This window comes from Myotis daubentonii, chromosome 9 (assembly GCF_963259705.1).
Source record: "Myotis daubentonii chromosome 9, mMyoDau2.1, whole genome shotgun sequence".
In the NCBI taxonomy this organism is placed as follows: Eukaryota; Metazoa; Chordata; class Mammalia; order Chiroptera; family Vespertilionidae; genus Myotis; species Myotis daubentonii.
The window spans coordinates 83,717,071-83,737,543 of NC_081848.1; the positions used below are offsets into that span (position 1 = coordinate 83,717,071).

The following is a 20,473-nucleotide window of genomic DNA, read 5'->3' on the forward strand; positions in this document are numbered from 1 at the left end:
GTCCGCAGGCCAATGCTCTAGCCGCTGAGCCAAACCGACTAGGGCAGGCTAATTTTTAAGTTGGTAATTTTGTATGGTCTGTGAATGATGTTACAAATATCCAAATGGCCTTGGCAGAAAAAGGGTCCCCATCCTTGACTAAATTGTGAGTAGTTCTCAAAGGAGTTCCCTCATCTCACACAGTAGGTGGAAAACTGGTAACTGTTCCTAGCAAGATAAACTGGCACCCTCCAAATGGCTGAAGTACCTACCGCCCAAGTTCCTTTAGCCATTCCATGGGGGCGTAGCGCCATCTTGTGGCCATGCTCAAACCGCCTGTTAGTAGGGTACAACAATTCCAGCATGTTAGGTTAGGAATGAAAAGAACACTACATTCTGCCTACTTTTATTGACTTTTTTTTCCATACATTTAAAACAAAAATAGCACATGACAATAGCATCTTATCCCAAAGTTTCAACTCAGCTGACTGCCTCAGAGAGGCCATGAGAACTAAGCCACCTTATGCCTCTGAATAACTAACTAAAGATTCAAGTTACATAGCAAGTTCAAGTTTCTGCCCAGCCGAGAAACACAGCCAGTAATGAAACCCACATTTCGAATTCCAGGGACTCTAGCTCGCCGCCTGTCATTTCTCAGTAGCCCTTCCTATCTGTTTAGACTGAATCTTCCTGCTGGCTCTCCTTCAGGGTGGGTCCAGGCTGACCCAGACAGAAAAGTGCAGCCTGGCTCCACCATCACCGGCTAACAGCTGGCCAGCGAGGACACCATCTCCATTCGGTCCTTGGTCTCCAGCATGTATCTTCCTCTCCCTCCTTCAACACTTGTTGCTATGACTTTTATGTAACAGTGGGTTCAGAGTTCATTAAGTTGACTGAAGGGTGGTGTGAGCCTGGCATATTTTCCTGAGCTAAAATAGAAGAAAACAGAGTACCTCTGGGGTCTCCCTGCCATAAGATCAAGGGAAAAGGGAAAAGCACTACCGAGCAGGGCAGTCCTGGAGGAGCAACGCAATCCCCTCCCTGCCCAAGCAGGTTTCTCTGGCACTAGCTCCTGAGGGTACAAAGCAGGTATCCCGGGGTCAAGGAGGTATAACGAAGGGAAACGCATTTATTTCCCCCTTTTGAACTTCCCCGCTGCCCCAGTCTTTGCCTTCTTCTTAGCGGATCCCTTGGGTTCCGGCTCCTTGCGCTTGGCTGAGGAGAGCGAGCCGGTGACCTTGAAGAAGTCTTCCAGGCGGCCCTGGGTGCTGCCTTGGCGACTCTTGTTCAGCCGCTTGACCCCGCTGCGGATCCGCTCCTCGGAGAACTGCTTTTCGCCACACATGAACTTGACGAGCTCCTCTTCCTTCGGCTCACTCCACTTCAGTTCCACGGACTCCGGGTCCAGCACCTCGGGCGCCAGGAACAGCTGCTGGGCCTCCTTGTGGAGCCAGTTCTCTGGCACAGGGTACTTGTTGGGGTCAAGTCGACGCACAATCTCCTCGATGCTCTTGTGCTTCTGGATGAGGTCCACGGCCCGCTTGGGCCCAATGCCCCGAATGCTCTCGCAGTAGTCGCTGCCCAGCAGGATGCACAGGTCCACAAACTGCTCCTGGTTCAGGCCCAGCTCCTGCAGAATCCGGCTCAGGTGAAACTCCTGGATGGGCAGCTTCTTGGCCTCGCTGGCAGTCAGGTGCCGCATGAGCACAGGGCTGCCGAAGGTCAGGCAATCCATGTCCTCCGTGGCCGCAGCGTAGACTTTGCCAGCCTTCACCAGGGCGGCACAGCTGGCCTCTGCCTCACTGGGTGCATCGAGGTACGGGATGCCCATGAGGCTCAGGAGGTGCTTGCACTCATCATTGTGTTGCTTGGTGACCTTCACCAGCCGCTTAGTGAACTTCTCCACTTCCTCCTCGGCCCCGGCAGCCTGAGCCTCATGCAGCTGCTTCTCCGCCTCAGCCCGCCGCTCACTGCGTTTGGCCAGCTCCCCCGACTTGAGCTGCGGCGGCTTGCCGTCAAAGACATACACGGGCTTGATGCCATTCTCTATCATGCGGATGGTGCGGTAGAACATGCCCATCAGGTGGCTGGTGGTCTCACCCTCCTCATTCTGCAGCACGTCCCCACCCTGGCGAACAGCAATCAGGAACTGATAGATGCTCATGGAGGCATCGATGGCCACCTTGCGGCCAAAGTAGCTCTTGATGTCATTCTCCCGAATGGCACTGGGGGCCACATCCGCGATCAGTTTGGCCAGGCCTTGAATGCCCATAGCAGGAGGGACAGCTGAAAAAGAAAGGCAAGTAACACAAGGAGGAACTTGAAGGATGAAAAAATAATAATAATAATGTTATATTGGTGCTATCTCACCAATTTGTCATGCCTTTAGCTAAACAAATTTAACACAACAAAAAGGAAACCAAGTTAGCACTGCAGAAGATGAAAAGATGAAGAAAACAAGGTTTCCATTGGCAAGAAACTTACAGTCTGGTAAGGAACTCGATTCAGTGCTAACTTCTTGAGTAGAACTAAACTGGGTGCTAAGAGGAATAAGACGCTGTTGAGGTCCTTAAGGGACTTACCATTTTGTGCCTAAAGCAGCGACAGGACTAGCATAGGGGCTAAGCAGACATCTGCATCCGTATCATGCAAAATCCAGAGTGTGCCTGGCCCAACTCGAGCAGTCCAGGGACCATAAGGGCAGAACTGAGCCCCGCGGGACAGGCAAATACTGGTCAGGGCCATGGCTGAGTAGCTCAGTCGGTTAGAGCATCATCCAGATAAGCCAGGGCTGCAGTGCAGGTTCTACCCCTGGTCAGGGCACACACAAGATTCAACCAGCGAATGCATCAATAAGTGGAACAACAAATAGATGTTTCTCCCTCTTGCCTTTCTTCTCGCTCTAAAAACTGGTTAGGCAAAGGTGAGATGAGACAATTACCAAAGCAACCACAATTCACAGCTGAATGTGTAAAGTGGTGAGATAAACATGACTACCCATCTTCTTGCCATACGTGCAAACCACACTTATGCTTCCCCAAATCATCCCTCCGCCTTCCTCCCCTAAGCAGCCGTGACGGTTAGCGTTCCGTGTCTGCTTGGCTAGGCTACAACCAAACACAAATCCAGGTGTTGCCGTGATGGCATTTTTGTAGATGAGGCTCACATTTGCAATCCGTTGACTTTAAATAAGAGAGATTGCTCTCCGTGTGGCAGGGGTCTCATCCAGCTCGTCTGAACAACCTTAGCAGCAAACGGAGGTCGTGCCCTGCGATTTTGGACTTGCCAGCCCCTCCAATCACCTAACCAGTGGTCGGCAAACTCACTAGTCAACAGAGCCAAATATCAACAGGACAACGATCGAAATTTCTTTTGAGAGCCAAGTTTTTTAAACTTAAACTATATCGGTAGGTACGTTGTTATTAACTTAATTAGGGTGCTCCTAAGGCTTAGGAAGAGCCACACTCAAGGGGCCAAAGAGCCCCATGTGGCTCTCGAGCCGCAGTTTGCCGACCACGACCTAAGCCAATTCCTTAAAATAAGTCTCTTCAGGTCACTCCGATAGGGGCAGAAACAGAAGGCTGGGGAGCCAGCTGGAATTGTACGAAATGTTAATCGTGCTCTGTTCACCGTGACTGCTTTATTCTGAGTAAAGGCGGCGCACTCTAACCGGGCTGGCAGCAGCGCGTGGAACCTGGGCGCTCACCAGGCAACACAGCCCGCCCTCCCCATGGTGGAAAGATGAACATCTTTGCTGCAGAAACCAGAATCGCCCGCCCTTTGCAGACCCTGGCCCTGCTGCACACCTGCAGGCCTTTGCACACCTCCAGCCTGCTTCCCCGCCCAGCTGGCTACTCCACCGTGGACCCAATGCAAGCAGCTGGCCTATGGGGGGTGCAGAGCAGGTCTTTGTGGCTGACCTGCTGTGCTCTCCCCATACCGCTGGCAGGATTGGAATACACGCTCATATATGACTCAACCCGTCTCTGCTTAAATGGTTCAAGCAGTGGGAGGCGGCGCGTACCCACGGATCCCCCGGTTACAGATCCCTGTGCTATGCATCTATTTGTTCTTTTTCCGGAGAACCCGGACGCAGACAGCACCCCTAAGAATGGGAGTGATGGCTGCTCCTACCTCGATGCTGCCAGGAGGTCTAAGTCTTCCCCTTGTCTGCTGGCTCCACCACCGAGTCCCCAACGGGAACTCCATGGCTCCCACCCACCCCAGGCCCTGACCTAGTCACCCCGCCCTGGGTTGCGTTTCCGTGGTTCAGGCCCCTTCACACCTTAAAAAAAACACACCACTCTCATAATTATTTTTGCTCCTTCCACCCAAACCTGTCCTTTCATCCACTTAAAAGAGCTTTGTGTGTGTCATCACGTACCCACGGCGGCCTGTGTCCAACACCCGGCGAACTATTACACCAGGCCTTCCAATGGCCCCCCTCTCCCCTCCCAGGTCCTTTCGAAAAGGATCAGCGACCCGGCGGCGTCCCTTCTCGTGAAATGCAAGCACCTCGCCGGGCACCACACCGTCTGGTTCCCAACCCCCCGCCGCCGGGGCCCCCAGGAGGCCCGTGCCCGGCGACCTGCGACCCTGCACAGCACCCAGCGGCGGGGTCTCCACGAGGAGGTTTAAAACTGCTTCTCATCAGGGTCTAAAGAGGCTCAGAGCTTCCCGTCCCACAGCGGGCAAGTGGCGGGACAGCACCCGCGCCCGCCCGGCGCGGAGCCGGCCCCGACAGCGCCCAGCGCACCGCAGGCCCCGCCGCTCTCGGGGACGCCTCCCAGGGGGTCTCACCTGGTCTTGGGGGCGCGAGGGCTCGGCAGCTAGCGGCTGGCGCGGCGTCGCCCAGGACAGTCCTCCGTCCCGCTCTCGCCTCCGCTCGCCCGCGGGTCCCTCTCGCTCCGCCGCCTTCCAAAGCCCGCGCTCCCGTCACGTGACCCGCCGCTGCGCACAGCCTCCTGGGAAGCGTAGTGCCGGCCCGACCGCTCGGCCCGCCTTTCCCTCGCGGCAAACAGCCCCGGCTAGGTGAACGCACTCTCTCGGCGACCCTTCCTCACCCTGCTCCACCGCTGGCCCTCACTCCACCCAAGGCCCTCGCTGGCCCCAGCTCCCGCTGCACCCGAAACAGCCGGACTACACGTCCCACAATGCCGCGCGCGGAGTGCCACTTCCTCTTCCGGCCGCGCAGCGCGCCGGCTTCTGCCGACGTGTTTTTCCGGTGGCGGAGTGGCAGGTTACCCAGAGCCCGGCAAAATGGTGAGAGGGGTGAGGAGGGTGATGGGAGTTAGGAACAGGGCTGTGAGGAGCCCTCGGGCCCGCCCCACACCCCTTTCTCTCGCGGAGGCCTCGGAGGCCCGGGATCCAGGCTCCACAGCCTCCCGCGCGGGCCATGGACTCCTTAGGCTGACGTTTTGATCTCGCCCGTCTTAAAGGGGGGGCGGGGGGCGTGAGGTGCATTTAAAGAAAAATCTCTGTTGGTGAAAGTATTACATATGTCCCCCCTTTTCCCCATGGACCCCCGCCCCGAGGTGCAGTTTTATTATCTTGGCGCTGTTATCCCTCTTACTTGTGACCAAGCCGTTCTCTCCCCGGCCGAGCGCGTCTCATGCGACAAGAACGGGGGCGAACGTCGCCTTCCCGGGGAGCTTGGCGAACCCCCGGCCGGCGGCCCTTCCCGGGGGCGCCCACCGGCTCCGTGCAGGCCCCTTGCCGCGCCCTCCTGGGCTCCGCTGCCCGCGGCCACGCCTCCCCGCGACCCCCCTCCGCCGGGCCTCCCGCCCTGAAACGACGTCTATTCATCTTTGTACTCCCAGCGCCGAACACGGGGCCTGCCAACGGAGGCCCCGTAAAAGGCAGCCATTGTCTTTGTCGTGTTGGGGGACGGGGGGGGGGGGGGGCGTAAATGTTTACGAGTTGAATTCCAGTGTCCCCTGGAACAACGGGGTCGGTCTGCTCCCCTGGAGTCGTTCTGTTCAGGGATTTAGAAGCACTGGCTGGGGGGGCGGGGGGGGGACAGTGGAGGTCAGCGCCGCACAGACTGCGTGTTCACAGCCCTCCCTGACGGGCGGGACCTCATCATCGCCCCTGATCGCGGGGAAGGGGACAAACACCTGCGGAGCCACTACCCTAGGCCAGGCCGGAGCCGGGCGCTCGGACATCTGTCATCTTTCCTGAATCAGACCCACTGTGAGATGCTGTAACGCCCCGACGGAGGCGCGTGCTGTTCAGTGGAGACAGGATTTTAACTGGTGTCTTCTGCCTATAGACCCTGAGACTCCACGGTAACAGAGTGAGGGTACCGCAGAAGGAGAGGCTGAGACCACCCTGAGATTCCATAATAACAGAGTGAGGATAACGCAGAAGGAGAGGTTGGGATCACCCTGAGATTCCATGATAACAGAGTGAGGATAACACAGAAGGAGACGCTGAGACCACCCTGAGATTCCATGATAACAGAGTGAGGATAACGCAGAAGGAGAGGTTGGGATCACCCTGAGATTCCATGATAACAGAGTGAGGATAATGCAGAAGGAGAGGTTGGGATCACCCTGAGATTCCATGATAACAGAGTGAGGATAATGCAGAAGGAGAGGCTGAGACCACCCTGAGATTCCATGATAACAGAGTGAGGATAACGCAGAAGGAGAGGTTGGGATCACCCTGAGATTCCATAATAACAGAATGAAGATAATGCATGAGGAGAGGCTGAGATTCCATAATAACAGAGTGAGGATAACGCAGAAGGAGAGGCTGAGATCACCCTGAGATTCCATGGTAACAGAGTGAGGATAATGCATGAGGAGAGGCTGAGATTCCATAATAACAGAGTGAGGGTAATGCAGAAGGAGAGGCTGAGACCACCCTGAGATTCCATGATAACAGAGTGAGGATAATGCAGAAGGAGAGGTTGGGATCACCCTGAGATTCCATAATAATAGAATGAAGATAATGTAGAAGGAGAGGCTGAGATTCCATAATAACAGAGTGAGGGTAATGCAGAAGGAGAGGCTGAGACCACCCTGAGATTCCATGATAACAGAGTGAGGATAATGCAGGAGAGGTTGGGATCTGGGTACCAGTCCAGTGTCCACAGACAGATGTGGGTCCATAGAACTTTTTTTAAGAGAGAAACATCAGTTTGCTGTCCCACTTATTTATACATTCATTGGTGATTCATGCCCACCCCACCCCCACCCCCCGCCCCTGTTGGTTGGTTCTTTTATGTGCCTTGACCTGAGATCGAACCCGCAACCTTGGCATACCGGGACAAGACTCTAACCCATGGAGCAACCCGGCCAAGGCCAGCTTTTTCTTCCATGTGGCTTATCTCAGGCGGGGAGTTCACACCTTTCGTGACATTTTTTTCCATAGAGGTCCGTCGCCTCGGAAAACGTTAGGGGCCATTCACTGACCCACAGCTCATTAGCCGCTTTCGGCGTCCCAGCCTCCCCTCGGCCGCCCTTCTGATTCACGGGTGACACCGGCCACCACAGTTTCAGACGCAGTTGTCACCCCCAAGCGGCACCACCTGGTGCAGGATTCCCACCTTCCCCAGGCCGGCAGGCTGGCAGCAGTCACAGCGGCCTGGGGGGCCCAGGCTGAAGCCGGGCATTCTTTCCTGGCTCTGATCTCCTCTGTGCCCCTAGGAGCTTGAGGCCATGAGCAGGTACACCAGCCCCGTGAACCCCGCCGTCTTCCCCCATCTGACGGTGGTGCTGCTGGCCATTGGCATGTTCTTCACCGCCTGGTTCTTCGTGTATCCTTTCCGCTGAGCCGCGGGCGGGCCGGGGCTGGTGATGTGGGAGCCGGAGGCAGGAGCCACGCTGGTGCACGCGCCCTGCCAGTGTTTCCTGGTGTGGGGAGGGGAGGTTGAGAGAAGGCCTTGCTGTTCCAAGGTGAGGGTGTGGCCGTATTTTTCAAGTTCCGGTGAGTTCGGTTTGCTCCTCAGATGCCTAGGACAGTGAGCAGAGGGTCCGGCTGGACTAGAGGAAATGCGGGAGTAGATGAAGGGGTGCCCTCTGGTGCCAGGGGTCGGAGGACTAGTCCAGCTCCACCGTTTATTTGGGAAAGTACCTAACCCCCTGGGCCTCATTTTCCTCCTCCCGGGTAGCAGAGGGGTTGCATGGAGCACCAGCCCAGGTCTCTCTTGGCCTCTGCCTGGCTGCGCGAAGCCGGACAAACCTCCCAGAAATCCGTAGCCCGTGCCTTGCTCCCAGAATTGCAGTGGCCGTGCCCCCTGCTCCGTGCAGGCCGTGCCTGAGCTTCTCCTTAACCGTCTCGCCAGCTATGAGGTCACGTCCACCAAGTACACGCGGGACATCTACAAGGAGCTGCTCATCTCCTTGGTGGCCTCGCTCTTCATGGGCTTTGGGTTCCTCTTCCTGCTGCTCTGGGTTGGCATCTACGTATGAGCTCCCACGGGTAAGAGCGGCGACAGGGTGGGGCACTGGAGAAACCCCCACGCCCACATCAGGGGGGTCCTCGGGCCTGCACGCCCCCTGGGTTCATGGGGGCTCAGCAGAATGGATAGGGACACCAGACACGTGTGCCCCTTTCCCTGCTCCTGATGGGGATCTGAGCCCAGTGTGACCTGCTTTGTGATTCTGTACACTGCCCAGGGCCGCGATCTGGCTTTGGGGTGTACTATACGGGGCTGTGGGCGCAGGCTGCCCAGGGCTGTGCATTCCATTCTCACACTCACACACCAGTACCTTGGAGGGACTGCTGGGGAGTGGCCCCGAAGCGGGTCGGGGTCTGGGACTTAAAGCTTGCTGCCAGGAGTCCTGTTTCGGCCGCTGAAATAAACCCTGATTAAGTGAGGAAAGAAAGTCAAACAACTGTGCTGCGGATAATCCACCAAACAGGTCACGAGAATTGGCTCTGGTGGCTCAGCCTCAACGGCGTGTGCCCTCAGCCCTTGCCCCCGGAGCACGGGGCTCGGTGAGAGAGTGGAAATGAGGATCTGTGGTCTCACGGTGACACCTCTCTCCTCTTTCAGGTTCCAGCCAGGCAGCTGCACTGAATCCCTGCTTTTGTACATTAATTTTTTACTGTTGCTGGAGGTGTCCCGCCTGCTGCTCACAATAAAGGCAGATGTGTGCCATCTCGTCTGGTGCTCCTTCGGCAGGTGGCGTGGGTGCTGGTGCCCAGACCTGCCAGACTTCCCCCGTCCAGCCCCCCTTTTCTCTCTGCCTGTCCGACGGTTCCTGCTCCTGGGTGCCTGCTCCCCCTCTGAGGGCCCAGGGGTGTGGGAAGGCTGTCCTTGTGATCGAAGGCTTCCCTGGGGACAGGAAGGGGCAGGCCCACCGCTCCCGTGGGTTCTAGAGCACAGTTCTCCAGGGACCCGCACCAGTCAAGTCTGCCCTGGGCCCAGCCCCTGCCCCAGGTGTAGCTACTCTTCTCTGGGCTGGGAGCCCTGGAAGGCTCAGCGTGTCCCCTAAAACGGCTTTTTCCTGGGGTGCCTACCTTTGGCCCAGGCCGGGCAGTTCCCTGGAGTGTGGCCAGGGAAGGGGCCTGCTGAGTCCTGTGTCCAAGCCTCGCTTGACGCTAAGGACAGTGGGCTGTAAAGCATGCATGTGGCTGCGGGACCCCAGAGTCCATCCAGGAGTCCCAGCCCCAGAGGCGACCCCACCTCCCGCCAGAACAATCTCAGGGAGACGGGGAGGCAAGCTCAGATACAAACCGCATTTATTCGTTTATTTATACACGTGCATTTACTTCAGAAGGAAAGAACTGTTCAGGGGACAGGAAGCATACAGGCCCAGGGCTGCCTCCCTCTGCCCACTCGAGTCAGAGCTGGTCCACGATAAATATGAGTCGAAGCTCAGGGGCAGGAACGGGGGGTTACGGGGAGGGGGCGCTCTATGCACACGCAGGCTTTTACGGGAGATAAATGAGGGCCGGGGTCTTGTGCATGGAGAAGCCCTATGTACAGCTTGAAGTTTGGAGATTAGCCCAGTGGCTACAGGAATAAGGGCCACAGGGGAGAGAAAGGGAGAGATGGCTGCTGGGCCCCAGGGAGGGCACCGAGCCACAGCACCCACTCACCAGCACCGGCCCAGCAGCTGCCAGCAGGCGGCCCGCTCCCTTCCCCTGAGGCCCTTTCACTTGACTGGGCTTAAGGCAACTTTGGTCCAAGGTTGACCCCCCCCCCTCTAGCAGCTCGGAGCCCCTGCTTGGCCCCAACCCTTGCACTGGGGATCCGCTACCCCAGACATGGAAACAGCCAGCTGCAACCGGACTGGGGCTGTGCTGTCCAGACGGGCTCCAGGGGGCAGTGGAGGGTCACTTTCCAGTTAAGGACTGAGGGGCCGCAGTCCAAGAGCACAGCCCCACAGAGGAAGCCCCAGAATCATGACAAGCGAGGCGGAGCAGTTTAAGGCATTTAGGGGGATTCCCCCACGGGAGGCGAGAGAAGAGTAGTCCCAGGAGGCTGGCCCGCACGGTGTGAGCCACGTCATTCCTGTGTCAGAATGAGCGGTGGGGCCACGGCAGGGGCCGCGTGGCCCGGCATCCCCGCTAGCCCCACCCCCGGTGTCTCCCCATCCTGAGGGCAAGTGCTTTGAGATCACAGCAGAAGGGGGCCCCCCACAGCGCCCCCCCCCCCCCACACACACACAGAAAGGCCTCCCATTCAGAGCTGAGAATGAGAGGTAAGTGGCAAGGCCTGGTTCCCAAAACGGTGGCAGACGATCACAGCAAGGCCGTGCGGCCCGTCCCCATGTCGGAACCATGTCAGGGCTAAATGAGTCCCACACTTCCAGGAGCCAGGTGTGGCTCGGCATTGCAGGCGCCCACGGAGATGAACTCGCACTTGAGAGAAGACATCTGCCCTCACCTAAGCCCCTGCCCTTAATCTGGGGAGACGAGGCCCCCAGCAGACTAAGAATGGGGGGAGCGGCCAGTCTTGGGGTGGTCAGGAATGGGATGGGTGTCTCACTGGGACAGGTCCGAGCCGGGGTCCTGTCTTTGCAAGTGTCACCCCAGCGTCTGGCCCCTCTGGGCTCCCATCACCATCCCCCGACCCGTCCTGGTTGAAGTGCAGTTTAGTATTAATAACAGCGAAAGCTACCTGCATCCACCCACCCGCCAAGGCGGCTGCTGCCTCGCCAGGGTTCCTGCTCCTCCGCCCAGAGAACGATGGGCCCGACACCGCTGTGAGCCTGGCCCGCACCACCGGGAGCTCACAGGAACTCCCTTCCGGGCACTCAGGGTCAAGGCTTCAAGGCTCCAAGGCTTACCTGGCCTCCTGGCCCCCTTGACCCCTGGTTCGGCCAGGCACGACGTGTACCTAGCACATGGTCAGGCTCTCCCATCCGGGGCTGCTGCAGTGCCCCTGGGCGTGCTCAGAGCCAAGCTCAGGGAGAAGAGACCTCTGGGCCACACTTCAGGCTTCCAAGTGCAAGTCCAGTGTAACAGTCACACCCCAGAAGTCCACTTCCTGGCCACCCCTTGGGGAGCAGCTTCGAGGGTGAGGGCTGTCTGCCCTCCACTGGTGCATGGTCCCAGCCAAGTCTCAAGGCTCCACCCGAGCCCCCGCCCAGCTCAAAGGCAGGCAGGTCCTTGAGGGCCAAAGGGAGCTCCCGGTCTCCAATGGGGCGGCAGAGCGGGTGGCCTCCGGGCCCTGGAGCCAGCCGTCCCACCGCCATCGGGACAGAGGGTCCCGGGGTGGGAGCCAGGAGTGACCAGCGAGAGCAGCAGCTCCAGTGTGAGACTTCCAGTGTCCCATTCGGAGGCCAGGCCCAGCTCAGCCGGGGCAATGCCCGCGGATGGAGAGCTGGCGGCACAGGCTCCAGTGTAACAACTGCATCCAGTGTGGAGGGGCGCCCGGGGCCCCGGGCCCTGGCGTGCGGCTGCCTCGGGAGGGCAGCTCAGTCACACAGGCGGTAGAAGCGGAAGTAGTAGTCCGTGGCCAGCGGGACCGGGGCCTCCGCGCTGCAGTTGGCCTGGCCCTGGGTGGAAGGGCGGAGGGACTGGATGAGGAGGTTTGGGAGTTGCAAGGGGGGAGCCCGCCCCCGCCCCTTGCCGCTGACATGGCCTTACACCATCTCAAGTCCTGCCCTGAGCTCTGCACCCGCACCCCCACACCAGCCCCGTCTCTCCCCCAAGCCCCACACAGAGACAGGGGCCTGTGCTCACCAGCAGCGCCACCTGGAAGTGGTAGGTGAATTCACGGAAGGACAGGATGGTCACTGGCCACTGGTGGGAAGTGCCCTGGGGAGAGGGGAGAGGGGTCAGGACAGGCCCAGCCGCCATCCTCACCAGCGCTCCGCTCCATGGCCAACGCAGAGAGCCCCTGGGCTCTAGGGCAAGTTTAAGGAGGAAACACATCTGAGGCGATGGGAGGGAGCAGGGTCTGCTCTGGGCCTGATGGCAGCCACTCACTGAGCCAAGTGCCCACAAGTCTGCAGCTGCCTCTCCCCCTCCCCCTGCCCACCTTCCCTCCTGCCCACGATGCTCTGAGCCAGGGGTCCTCAAACTTTTTAAACAGGGGGCCAGTTCACTGTCCCTCAGACCGTTGGAGGGCCGGACTATAGTTTAAAAAAAAACTATGAACAAATTCCTATGCACACTGCACATATCTTATTTTGAAGTAAAAAAACAAAACGGGCACAAATACAGTATTTGTATTTGCATGTGGCCCGCGGGCCGGAGTTCGAGGACCCCGGCTCTGGGCACATGGAAGTAGCTCACTTACCCGCCTCCCTACAGCCCAAGGAGGCGGCGCTGCTGACAGGTGAGGAAAGTTATTTGCCTAAAACCACACGTGACACGCGGCAGAGCTGGACCCCAAACCCAGCTGTGTCACGCGCTCTCCCTGGCAGGACAGCGTGGACCGGCGCGGGCAGCGGGCCCAGCTCCCACCCGAGGCTCTGGCTTTGCCCGGCGGGACGTGTGCCCAGGCCTGAGCCAGGCGGCCCCTGAGCGCCGTGCCGGGCTCTCGCCCAGCTTCTCGTGCTGCCCGCTCCGTGGGGCCTCCTGGGCCCCCCACCCCCCCAACTCAGGTTTCTCTGCACGTCTGTCTCCCACGGGGCCCCACACAGGGCCTGCGATGGGGTCCCAGTGCGTCTGTGAAGGCTGAGGAGAAACTCCCATAACTTGTGCTGAGTCACAGCTTCAGGCCACGGCCAGTGAGGCACAGGGTCCCGGCCACTTGCTTCCAGAGCAGGAGGGAGCCCGAGGGAGCTGGGCCCCGGCCCCAGCCTGAGCTTGAGGTCCCGGCTTCCAACCCACTGCCCCCCCCCCGCCCGCCCCTCACAGCCCTGCCAGTTCCAGCTCCACCAACACGCCACGCCCCCCCCCCCTCCAGACCTGTGCCCCTGCTGCTCCCCTCTCCTGGGACACTGTCCCAGATTGTCCTTCAGGTCTCACTTAAATCAACAGGACTTTTTTTAATGGCTGTCCTCACCTGAGGCCAGATGGGTTAGCTCTCCCTGCCATGGGCTCCCAGGGCTCCCTCCCTGTCCCTGTCCCTGTCCCTGTCCCTGTCCCTGTCCCCACCACTGCACCCAAGTTAGTTCTTGTGGGACCGTTTTCTTCCCAGGGCTCTGCCAGGCAGGAACGGGACAGAGCAAGGGACAGAGAGGCTCCCCCGTGCGTGGTGCACACACGCCCTCCCCGGCACAGACGCCCAGCCCCCAAGTGTCCCTGTGGAAATGCCTGCACCCTGACCCCGGCTGCCTCTCCTCACCCATTTGGGGGCCCCGTTGTGCTCCGGGGACCCCCAGCGGCCCCCTACCTGGGTGTCCTGGTGGGTGTGGAGGCTCTGTGGAAAGCCGCCCTCCTCGCACGGCTCTTCCGACCTCAGGCTGCACAGCACCACGGACACGGGGAACGAAGAGCTGGAGGAGGCCCAGGGAGCAGGGAAATGGGTTCCCGGCGCCTCCGCCCAGCCTCCTCCCCGCCAGCCCTCCACTCCACCTCCCTGCCCCGCTGGCCCAGCCACCGAATCCTCACAGCCTGAAAACGATGCTAACAGTCAAGGTCCCAGACGGCTCCCCACCCCTCCCACCCACCATCCTGCTCGGTCCTCAAGGCCCCTGCGGGCAGCAGCCCATTCTACAGATGAGGAACCGAGGCCCAGGGACCGTTCGGGGCCAGGGACCCGGGTCTCCCCTCCCCACGCACACTCACTTCATCTGCAGGGTGAGGCTGAGGTGCAGGGGGGTGCTGCCGCTGACAGGGATGTGGTAGGTGAAGTTCCCAGGCCTGAAAGGGCAAAGCTGGCTCCTCAGCCCCAGGCCACACCCACAGCCTCACCCCCTGGGCTCCTCGGCCCCAGGCCACACCCACAGCCTCACCCCCTGGGCTCCTCAGCCCCAGGCCACACCCACAGCCTCACCCCCTGGGCTCCTCAGCCCCAGGCCACACCCACAGCCTCACCCCCTGGGCTCCTCAGCCCCAGGCCACACCCACAGCCTCACCCCCTGGGCTCCTCAGCCCCCAGTCTCCATGGAGCCCGTCAGGGGCCTCGCCAGGGTCTGCGCCGCCTGGTGGGGGAGTTCCTCCCCAGTGGGACAAGGTCTGGCCACGTGGGCCGCCTGGGCTCGGAGCACCTGAGGGAACCCGTCCCGGGGTGGGGGGAGGAGCCAGCCCACCTGCAGGCACCCCCTGGAGCACAGTACTGGGCGGTGATGGGCATCGAGATCTCCAGCAGCTGGATGGAGGTGAGGGCGGGCGCCGAGTCTGCAAGGAGAGGAGGAGGTGAGCATCTACCCCTTGGGGTTTCTCAGTCACTTTGAACTTCAGTCTCAGCAAGCCGCAGCTTCTCAACTTTTTTTTCTTTAAGCCACGACACCCGTCAAATGCAAGTCGATGGGGAGAGGCCCAGTACCCAGAGCAGAGCCGGCTGGTTGAAGCCAGGAAGGCTCCTGGCCTCCCTGCAAGGCAGCCCGGGGACACCGGGGAGGAACCCATTTGAAAACCTCTGCAAGAGAGGGTTCCCAGCTTTGTCCGGCTAAGGATTTGAGGTTCGGGAAAACAGAAGAGCCAGGCCCTGGAGCCAGGCAGGTTGTGATCAGTTCCAGCTCTGCCGCTGACGGGTTATATGGCTCCTGGCAAGCCACTTCCCTTGTCTGTGCCTGTTTCCTCATCTGAATAATGGGGACAGTCCCTTTCCTGCAGGAGTGCTGTGAAGATTACATGGGCGATCGGTGCAGGCTCCCTGCCAGACCCTGGCTGCTTGTAACGCTCAGCACAGGCCTGCTGACGGAGCTGTGCACCCAGACACGCAGGTGCCTGGGCTGAAACGGGCCCTGGCCAGGGAGCCCTGCTGGGCTGGGCTGGGCTGAGAGGTGCAGGGGGACAGGGCAAGTACCTGCTTGGCCCCAGGTCTGAGTGGGCGGGGGGACCCCTCGACGGGCCCGGCCATGGATTCGGAGGCTGGGGCTGTTCTTGGTTTTGCCCTGCCCCCCCGGGAAGGGGACTGAAGGACTGGCCACAGGCTCCAAGCTCTTTGAATGCTTGGAGTGGCCGATGCCATTGGCTGCCAGGCCCCAGGACTTGGCTCTGATGTTGGTGCCGGGCAGCAGGGCCATCTGGCTGGGGTCTGTGGACAGAACCGGGGCGGGCTGAGAAGAGGGGACTGCTGCCTCCTGCCCAGCTGTCTCTATAGCCCCCCTGGACTCTGGGTGAACCCATCGGACTCCTGGCCCCCCCAGGCGGCCCGCCAATCATTTCCAGAGCCTCCTTCTGGGCTCCAGGGGACCCCCACCCCCCCACCAATGGGCCTGTGGGGTCTTCCTCTGGACTCAGTTAAATAAAAACAAACCCAACCCCAGCCCTGGCCCCAGTAGCCATACCTGAGTGGTGAGCGGAGGGGCTGGGACTGGGGCTGCGACCATGGCTGGGGTCAAAGCTGGGGCCAACACTAGGGTGAGTGGAAGGGCCTGGCGTGGGCGAGGAGCAGCAGACGACGGGGCAGGGGTGGCTGGAGCACAGGTCTAAGGTGCGGACGGCCGGTCCTGGGGCTGAGTGGGTCAGGCCGGGGGTAACTGAGGAAGCCAGAGGCTGTATGAGCCGGAGGGGGCAGCAGAGCCCCCTCACCGCCCCCCCTCCCCCCTCCCACCCGTCCAGACCCGCCCCAGGCACGCACCCAGCAGCAAAGCGGGCCCTGTGCCTGGCAGCCCAGTGGTCACAGGCGACTGTCGGAGCTGAGTGGTCCCAAAGCTCTGGCTGGACCTGCTGGGGGAGGGGAGGCCGAGCTCAGAGGGACTGGAGCCTGGCGGGGAGCTGGAAGTCCCCGAGAAGCAGGAAGGGCGGGAGGAGGTGGACGGGGGGTGGAGAGGAAGATGGCAGCCGGAGCCAGAGGCGGGAGGGAGGGGGCTTGACCCGGACACGTACCATGGGCACATGGCCTCACTCCCCCCCGGATGCTGGGGCCGGAGCAGGGCCAGAAGACAGGAAGTGGACACGGCAAAGGAGCTAAGGACAGCAGAGAGGAAAGCGGGGGCCAGGCGCAGGGGGAGAGAGAGAAGACACAGTCAGAGACGGCCCAGAGGCTGAGGGTGACAGTGGGCAGACAGAGCCCAAGGCCCCACCCTGGCCCTCCTTCCCTCCACCCCCAGTCCGGCCTGGACCCCGCCGATGCCCTGGACTCTCAGAGGCCCGGCGACCTGGAGGAGCAGTGGGTAGGAGGCCTGAGAGAAACACCGGTTTCCGCAGGGACTGGAAGACAGCCGTCCCCCTCCAGGGAGGCCCTCCCCCCCCCCACGCCCCCCCCACCCCGCACCAGCCTCCCGCGGGCTGAGAGCCTAAGCTGGAACCCCTTAGAGGGGACAGCCTCCGTGGCTCCCCTGACCCCGGGCTGCCCACCACAGCCCCGCCTGAGCTGGCGGCTCAGCAGACACCAGGCCTCCAGGGACATACCCATCAGTCTCTACCAGGTCCTCCTCGGTGCGCAGGCTCAGCACATACAGCGTGGACATGGACACCACGCTGGGGACCACGGGGAAGGGCCATGGTTAGAGCTGAGCCACAGTCTGGGGCCCTCTCTCTGGGCAGGGCCTGGGCTCCCAGGGGATGCCTGTAACGGGTCTCCCAGCCCCAGGGGGACGGGACAGAATGAGGCAGCCCACCCCCTTCCCCAGGACCTCAGGGACTCTCCCAGGCCCTGCCTTCCCCTTCCCCAGGCCTGGGCCCGTGGGCAGCCCAGCTCCCCCAGCCAGCCACCCTGCCCGGAGCCTGCGGCACAAGTCACCTGAAGGCCATGACCACCACCAGGGCGATGATGGTCCCCTGCAGGAAGCGCTGGCTGACGCAGGCCTGCTCCGGGACCACAGACGGCGGCTGAGGAAAAGGGAAGAAGCAGAAGAGGCCAGACTTAGGGAGCCCATGGCCTTACCCACTGGGGTGCTGCTGGAGGCAGGGGTGCCAGGAGGGCTCATTCCCATGGGGGCAGAGGCAGAGGAAGGGAAAGCAGGGCTGGGCGGGCCAGCGGGTCCCTGAGCCTGGAGAGCGGCCGGCAGGAAAGGAAGCCGTGGGGAGGGGAGGCCCCGGTCAGCCTGCCCACCTTACCTTGCTGGCCACCTTGGGGGGCCTCTTCTTGTGGGGGACGCTGCCTGCCCGGCTGAACTGGCTCCCTGTGTGGCTGCAGCAAGAGGGCCAGGGTCAGAGGTGGCCCTGGGGCGCGGGTCTGCCCTCCCCCGCCCCGCGCCCCCACCTGAAGGCGCCGGCGCTGCCCGTGGACTTGAAGCTGTCCAGGCGCCGCAGCTGGGCCAGCTTGTGGCTCCAGCGCTCCAGCTCGTCGATGCGCGTCTCCAGGTTGTCGGTCAGCTTGCACAGCTCCTTCACGGCCCCCACGTTCTCCATGAAGATGCGCTCCTGGCGCAGGCAACAGGCCAGTGTGGGGGGCGCCCGTGCTGCCTCCCACAGCCTCCGCCCGGCGCCCCCTGCCCTCCCCACCCCGGCCCGGCCCGGCTCCTCACACTGCACCACTTCACCGCGCAGCCGAGGCCAGAACATGCCACCTGCGCCTCGCAGCCCAGCCCTCGCCGGGGAAGTGACAACAGACCACAATCAGCCGCGCGTCGGGGCCTCGCAGTAGCCGCGAGTCCTCGCGCGGCTCTGGCCGCTCTGCCGCCGAGGAGGGAGCCCTCCGCCAGGCTCCTCTGGCCCCTCGCTCAGCCAGAGTGGCCCAGCCTCCCGCCCAGGCTCCCCTTCCGCCCTCCGAGGGATGAGAGAGGGCTGGGCTGCTCCCTCTGCACCGGTGCCCAGCCTCCTTGGAGGGGTGACCCGCCCCTCTGCCCGGGCGCCCCAGGCTCCCCCTGGCTGCCCACCTTGTTCACCACCAGAAAGTTCTCGATGGTCTTCCCGTTGGCAAAGACCACGGCGCCCGCGTCCTTCACGGCCTCCGGCAGCACCTCCTTCACTTCCTGGGCGATGACCCCTGGGGAGGGACGAGCCAGGTGTGTGTGGAGCTGAGGGGTGGGGGGACCTAGTGGAAGGGGGCTGGGGTGGCGGGCGCAGTTCCGGGCGCTAGAGATCTGGGCTCCCAGGAGCCTCGAAGCAGGGGCGCCACGAGCCCGTGTTCGCAGGGTGGCAGTTCCAGGGCCAAGGTGTGGGGCTCCCCTGGCTGGGGGAGGGGCGGGTCCCTGGGAGTCAGAATCCCAGGGGAGGGGGCAGGGACCCCGGGGGGGTGAAGGCAGGGTTCATCCAGGGCAGAGGGGCGAGGATCCCTGGGCACGATTCCCCGACTTCCAGTGTCCAGGCCGGAGGCCCCGGGGCTGAGGGGGAGTTCCAGGGGTCCAGGGGAGGGTTCCCAGAGGGGTTCCCGGGTGGAGGTTTCTAGAAGACCCGCGAAGCACTACCAGGGGACGGGGCAGGGTTCCTGGGTCCCCGACTCCAGCCTCAGGCCGCGCAGCGGGCCTTACCCGTCTCTGGCGCCGAGGCCTCGATGCCCGCGGTGGCGGCGAACTCGGGCTTGTATCTGTAGTGCACCAGGCGCATGCGGGAGATCCTCTTCAGCTGCTCCGTGGTGTCCACCTGCGGGAGCCGGGCCTGAGCCGGAACCCCTCCCTCCTGGCCACCGGGAGCGCCCCGAGACCAAGAGGCTGCAGGGTGGAGGGGAGACCCTGCTTCCGGGATCCCTGGGTCCTGAGATCCTGGCTCAGCCTCCCTGCCCCCCCCACTTCACCCCCCCCCCGCCCGCTCCCCTCGCCCCTGGGAGCTCAGCTGTCCCCACCCCCAGCCGCAGCCCCACCTCCTGCACATGCTCCTTGGCCCGAAGGTCTGACGGGTGCATGAGTGAGCCCATGACCTTGACGTTGCCGTGCACGACCAGCGCCTCATCGGGACGGTCCGTGTTGATGCCCACGCGGCCGTGGTGGAAGACCGTGTCGGGCACCTGTGCCCGCTGCCACAGCACGTCACTGTCGCTCTCAAACTGGCCTGGGTTGGAGGCCTAGGCGCGTTGGGGTTGGATGGATCAGTGCCGGGGGGTGGGAGACCTGCAGGCCCCTGGGAAAGGGGGCACCCGCCCCTCCAGCTCCAGCCAGGGCTCCTCACCCCACTCTGCCTAAGCTGTGCCTCCCGCTGCGGCAGTTTTCAGTTTCTGCGGGACTTGGGGAAGCCCCCAGGCCTGTCCACTTCCTCCCTTTAGGAGACCCAGGCCCGGAGAGGGTGGAGCCTTGCCCGAGGCCACACCGCCAGGGCCCAGCGGACTCTGACTCCCCACTGACCCGGGATTCCCCCCGGGTGCTTTTCTCCCAGCTCTGGGGGGGCGGCCCTCAAGCCCCTGGGGGAGGTGCCCTCACCCGCACGATGATGCGCTCCGAGATCTGGGCGGCCAGCGTGTAGTTCTGATTCTGTGCGTGGGCCTGGAGGGCCACCACCAGCATGAAGTACCTGCGCACACCGCAGTCTCAGCGGCCCCACCGCGGTCTCGGCAGCCCCACGGCCCCGCCCCCCTCTCCCCCCCTGTCAGATGCACAGTGCACGGCACTACCCGCTCAGTCGTCCCCCCCCACAGGCTCCCGGCACCCCAGAAAGTGGCATGAACATCCCATCCTAGAGGAGGAACCGGAGTCTCCACTAGGGGGCACCGTTTCCCCAGGACCCGCAGCGCGGCGGCGCAGCGGGTTCCCAGCCCAGGAGCCAGGCTTCTGCGCCCCCACCCTTAGTCAGTTAAGGGCTGAGTTTCAGGTTCCTCGTCTGGACGATGGGTGGGTGTGTGGGGCTCTGTGCCTGGCATGCCACACGGGCGGCATCTTCCTGGCTGCCTCCAGCCATGGGGGGCGCGGCGGGGGCGGGGGGGGGGGCGGGGGTCCGGCCGCTCACCTCTGGTCAGGGTTGGGCTTGCCCTTCTTGCGCATGTTGTTAGCCGTGGTCTCGCTGAAGTGCAAGCGCCCCACAGTCACCTTCGTGACCTGCTCAGGGGGCAGGCTGACCCTGCGGAGGAGGGCAGGACACTCAGGGGGCAGGCAGGGGGCGGGGAGAGCCAGGCCACAGGGGGGCACCCAGGTGTGGGGGGTGGACGTCGTGGGTGCCCGCC

General features: G+C 62.1%; 3 protein-coding genes across 10 annotated transcripts in view; 1 reads left to right on the forward strand and 2 right to left on the reverse strand.

Moving 5' to 3' along the window:
* Window positions 1–373: 373 nt before the first annotated feature.
* Window positions 374–4,983, reverse strand: FEN1 (flap structure-specific endonuclease 1). Of its 2 annotated transcripts, none has more exons than XM_059710455.1 (2): window positions 4,780–4,983; window positions 374–2,265 (listed from the first exon to the last, which is right to left on the reverse strand). In XM_059710455.1, the coding sequence occupies exon 2, from the start codon at window positions 2,249–2,251 to the stop codon at window positions 1,109–1,111; it is 1,143 nt and encodes a 380-aa protein (XP_059566438.1). In that variant the 5' UTR covers window positions 2,252–2,265; window positions 4,780–4,983; the 3' UTR covers window positions 374–1,108. The 2 variants fall into 2 exon arrangements, with proteins under 2 accessions (XP_059566438.1, XP_059566439.1); XM_059710456.1 differs by having other exon boundaries at window positions 374–2,298.
* Window positions 4,984–5,119: 136 nt separating this feature from the next.
* Window positions 5,120–9,088, forward strand: TMEM258 (transmembrane protein 258). Its single transcript, XM_059710457.1, has 4 exons — window positions 5,120–5,241; window positions 7,632–7,741; window positions 8,270–8,406; window positions 8,984–9,088. The coding sequence occupies exons 1-3, from the start codon at window positions 5,239–5,241 to the stop codon at window positions 8,394–8,396; spliced, it is 240 nt and encodes a 79-aa protein (XP_059566440.1). The 5' UTR covers window positions 5,120–5,238; the 3' UTR covers window positions 8,397–8,406; window positions 8,984–9,088.
* A 1,589-nt stretch (window positions 9,089–10,677) lies between these two features.
* MYRF (myelin regulatory factor) overlaps window positions 10,678–20,473 on the reverse strand; it is a 31,100-nt gene continuing 21,304 nt past the window's right edge. For 2 of the 7 annotated variants that reach the window (XM_059710460.1, XM_059710458.1), the window contains exons 10-27: window positions 20,260–20,370; window positions 19,737–19,827; window positions 19,184–19,384; window positions 18,855–18,966; window positions 18,261–18,370; window positions 17,645–17,805; window positions 17,500–17,572; window positions 17,183–17,271; window positions 16,852–16,920; window positions 16,327–16,407; window positions 16,079–16,164; window positions 15,786–15,977; window positions 15,302–15,532; window positions 14,583–14,670; window positions 14,119–14,193; window positions 13,724–13,826; window positions 12,124–12,198; window positions 10,678–11,936 (exon numbers count right to left, since the gene is read on the reverse strand). In XM_059710460.1, coding sequence (XP_059566443.1) covers window positions 11,856–11,936; window positions 12,124–12,198; window positions 13,724–13,826; window positions 14,119–14,193; window positions 14,583–14,670; window positions 15,302–15,532; window positions 15,786–15,977; window positions 16,079–16,164; window positions 16,327–16,407; window positions 16,852–16,920; window positions 17,183–17,271; window positions 17,500–17,572; window positions 17,645–17,805; window positions 18,261–18,370; window positions 18,855–18,966; window positions 19,184–19,384; window positions 19,737–19,827; window positions 20,260–20,370 — 2,029 coding nt within the window. In that variant the 3' untranslated portion in view covers window positions 10,678–11,855. Of the gene's footprint in view, window positions 11,937–12,123; window positions 12,199–13,723; window positions 13,827–14,118; window positions 14,194–14,582; window positions 14,671–15,301; window positions 15,533–15,785; window positions 15,978–16,078; window positions 16,168–16,326; window positions 16,408–16,851; window positions 16,921–17,182; window positions 17,272–17,499; window positions 17,573–17,644; window positions 17,806–18,260; window positions 18,371–18,854; window positions 18,967–19,183; window positions 19,385–19,736; window positions 19,828–20,259; window positions 20,371–20,473 lie in introns of all 7 variants that reach the window. The other 5 variants (XM_059710463.1, XM_059710464.1, XM_059710459.1 and 2 more) reach the window with 4 other exon arrangements.

Coding starts and splice junctions, on each gene's coding strand:
- FEN1 (XM_059710455.1), bottom strand. CDS start 2,251: ATGGGCATTCAAGGCCTGGCCAAACTGATCGCGGATGTGGCCCCCAGT.
- TMEM258 (XM_059710457.1), top strand. Junction 7,742..8,269: donor TTCACCGCCTGGTTCTTCGT/GTATCCTTTCCG, acceptor CCGTCTCGCCAG/CTATGAGGTCACGTCCACCA.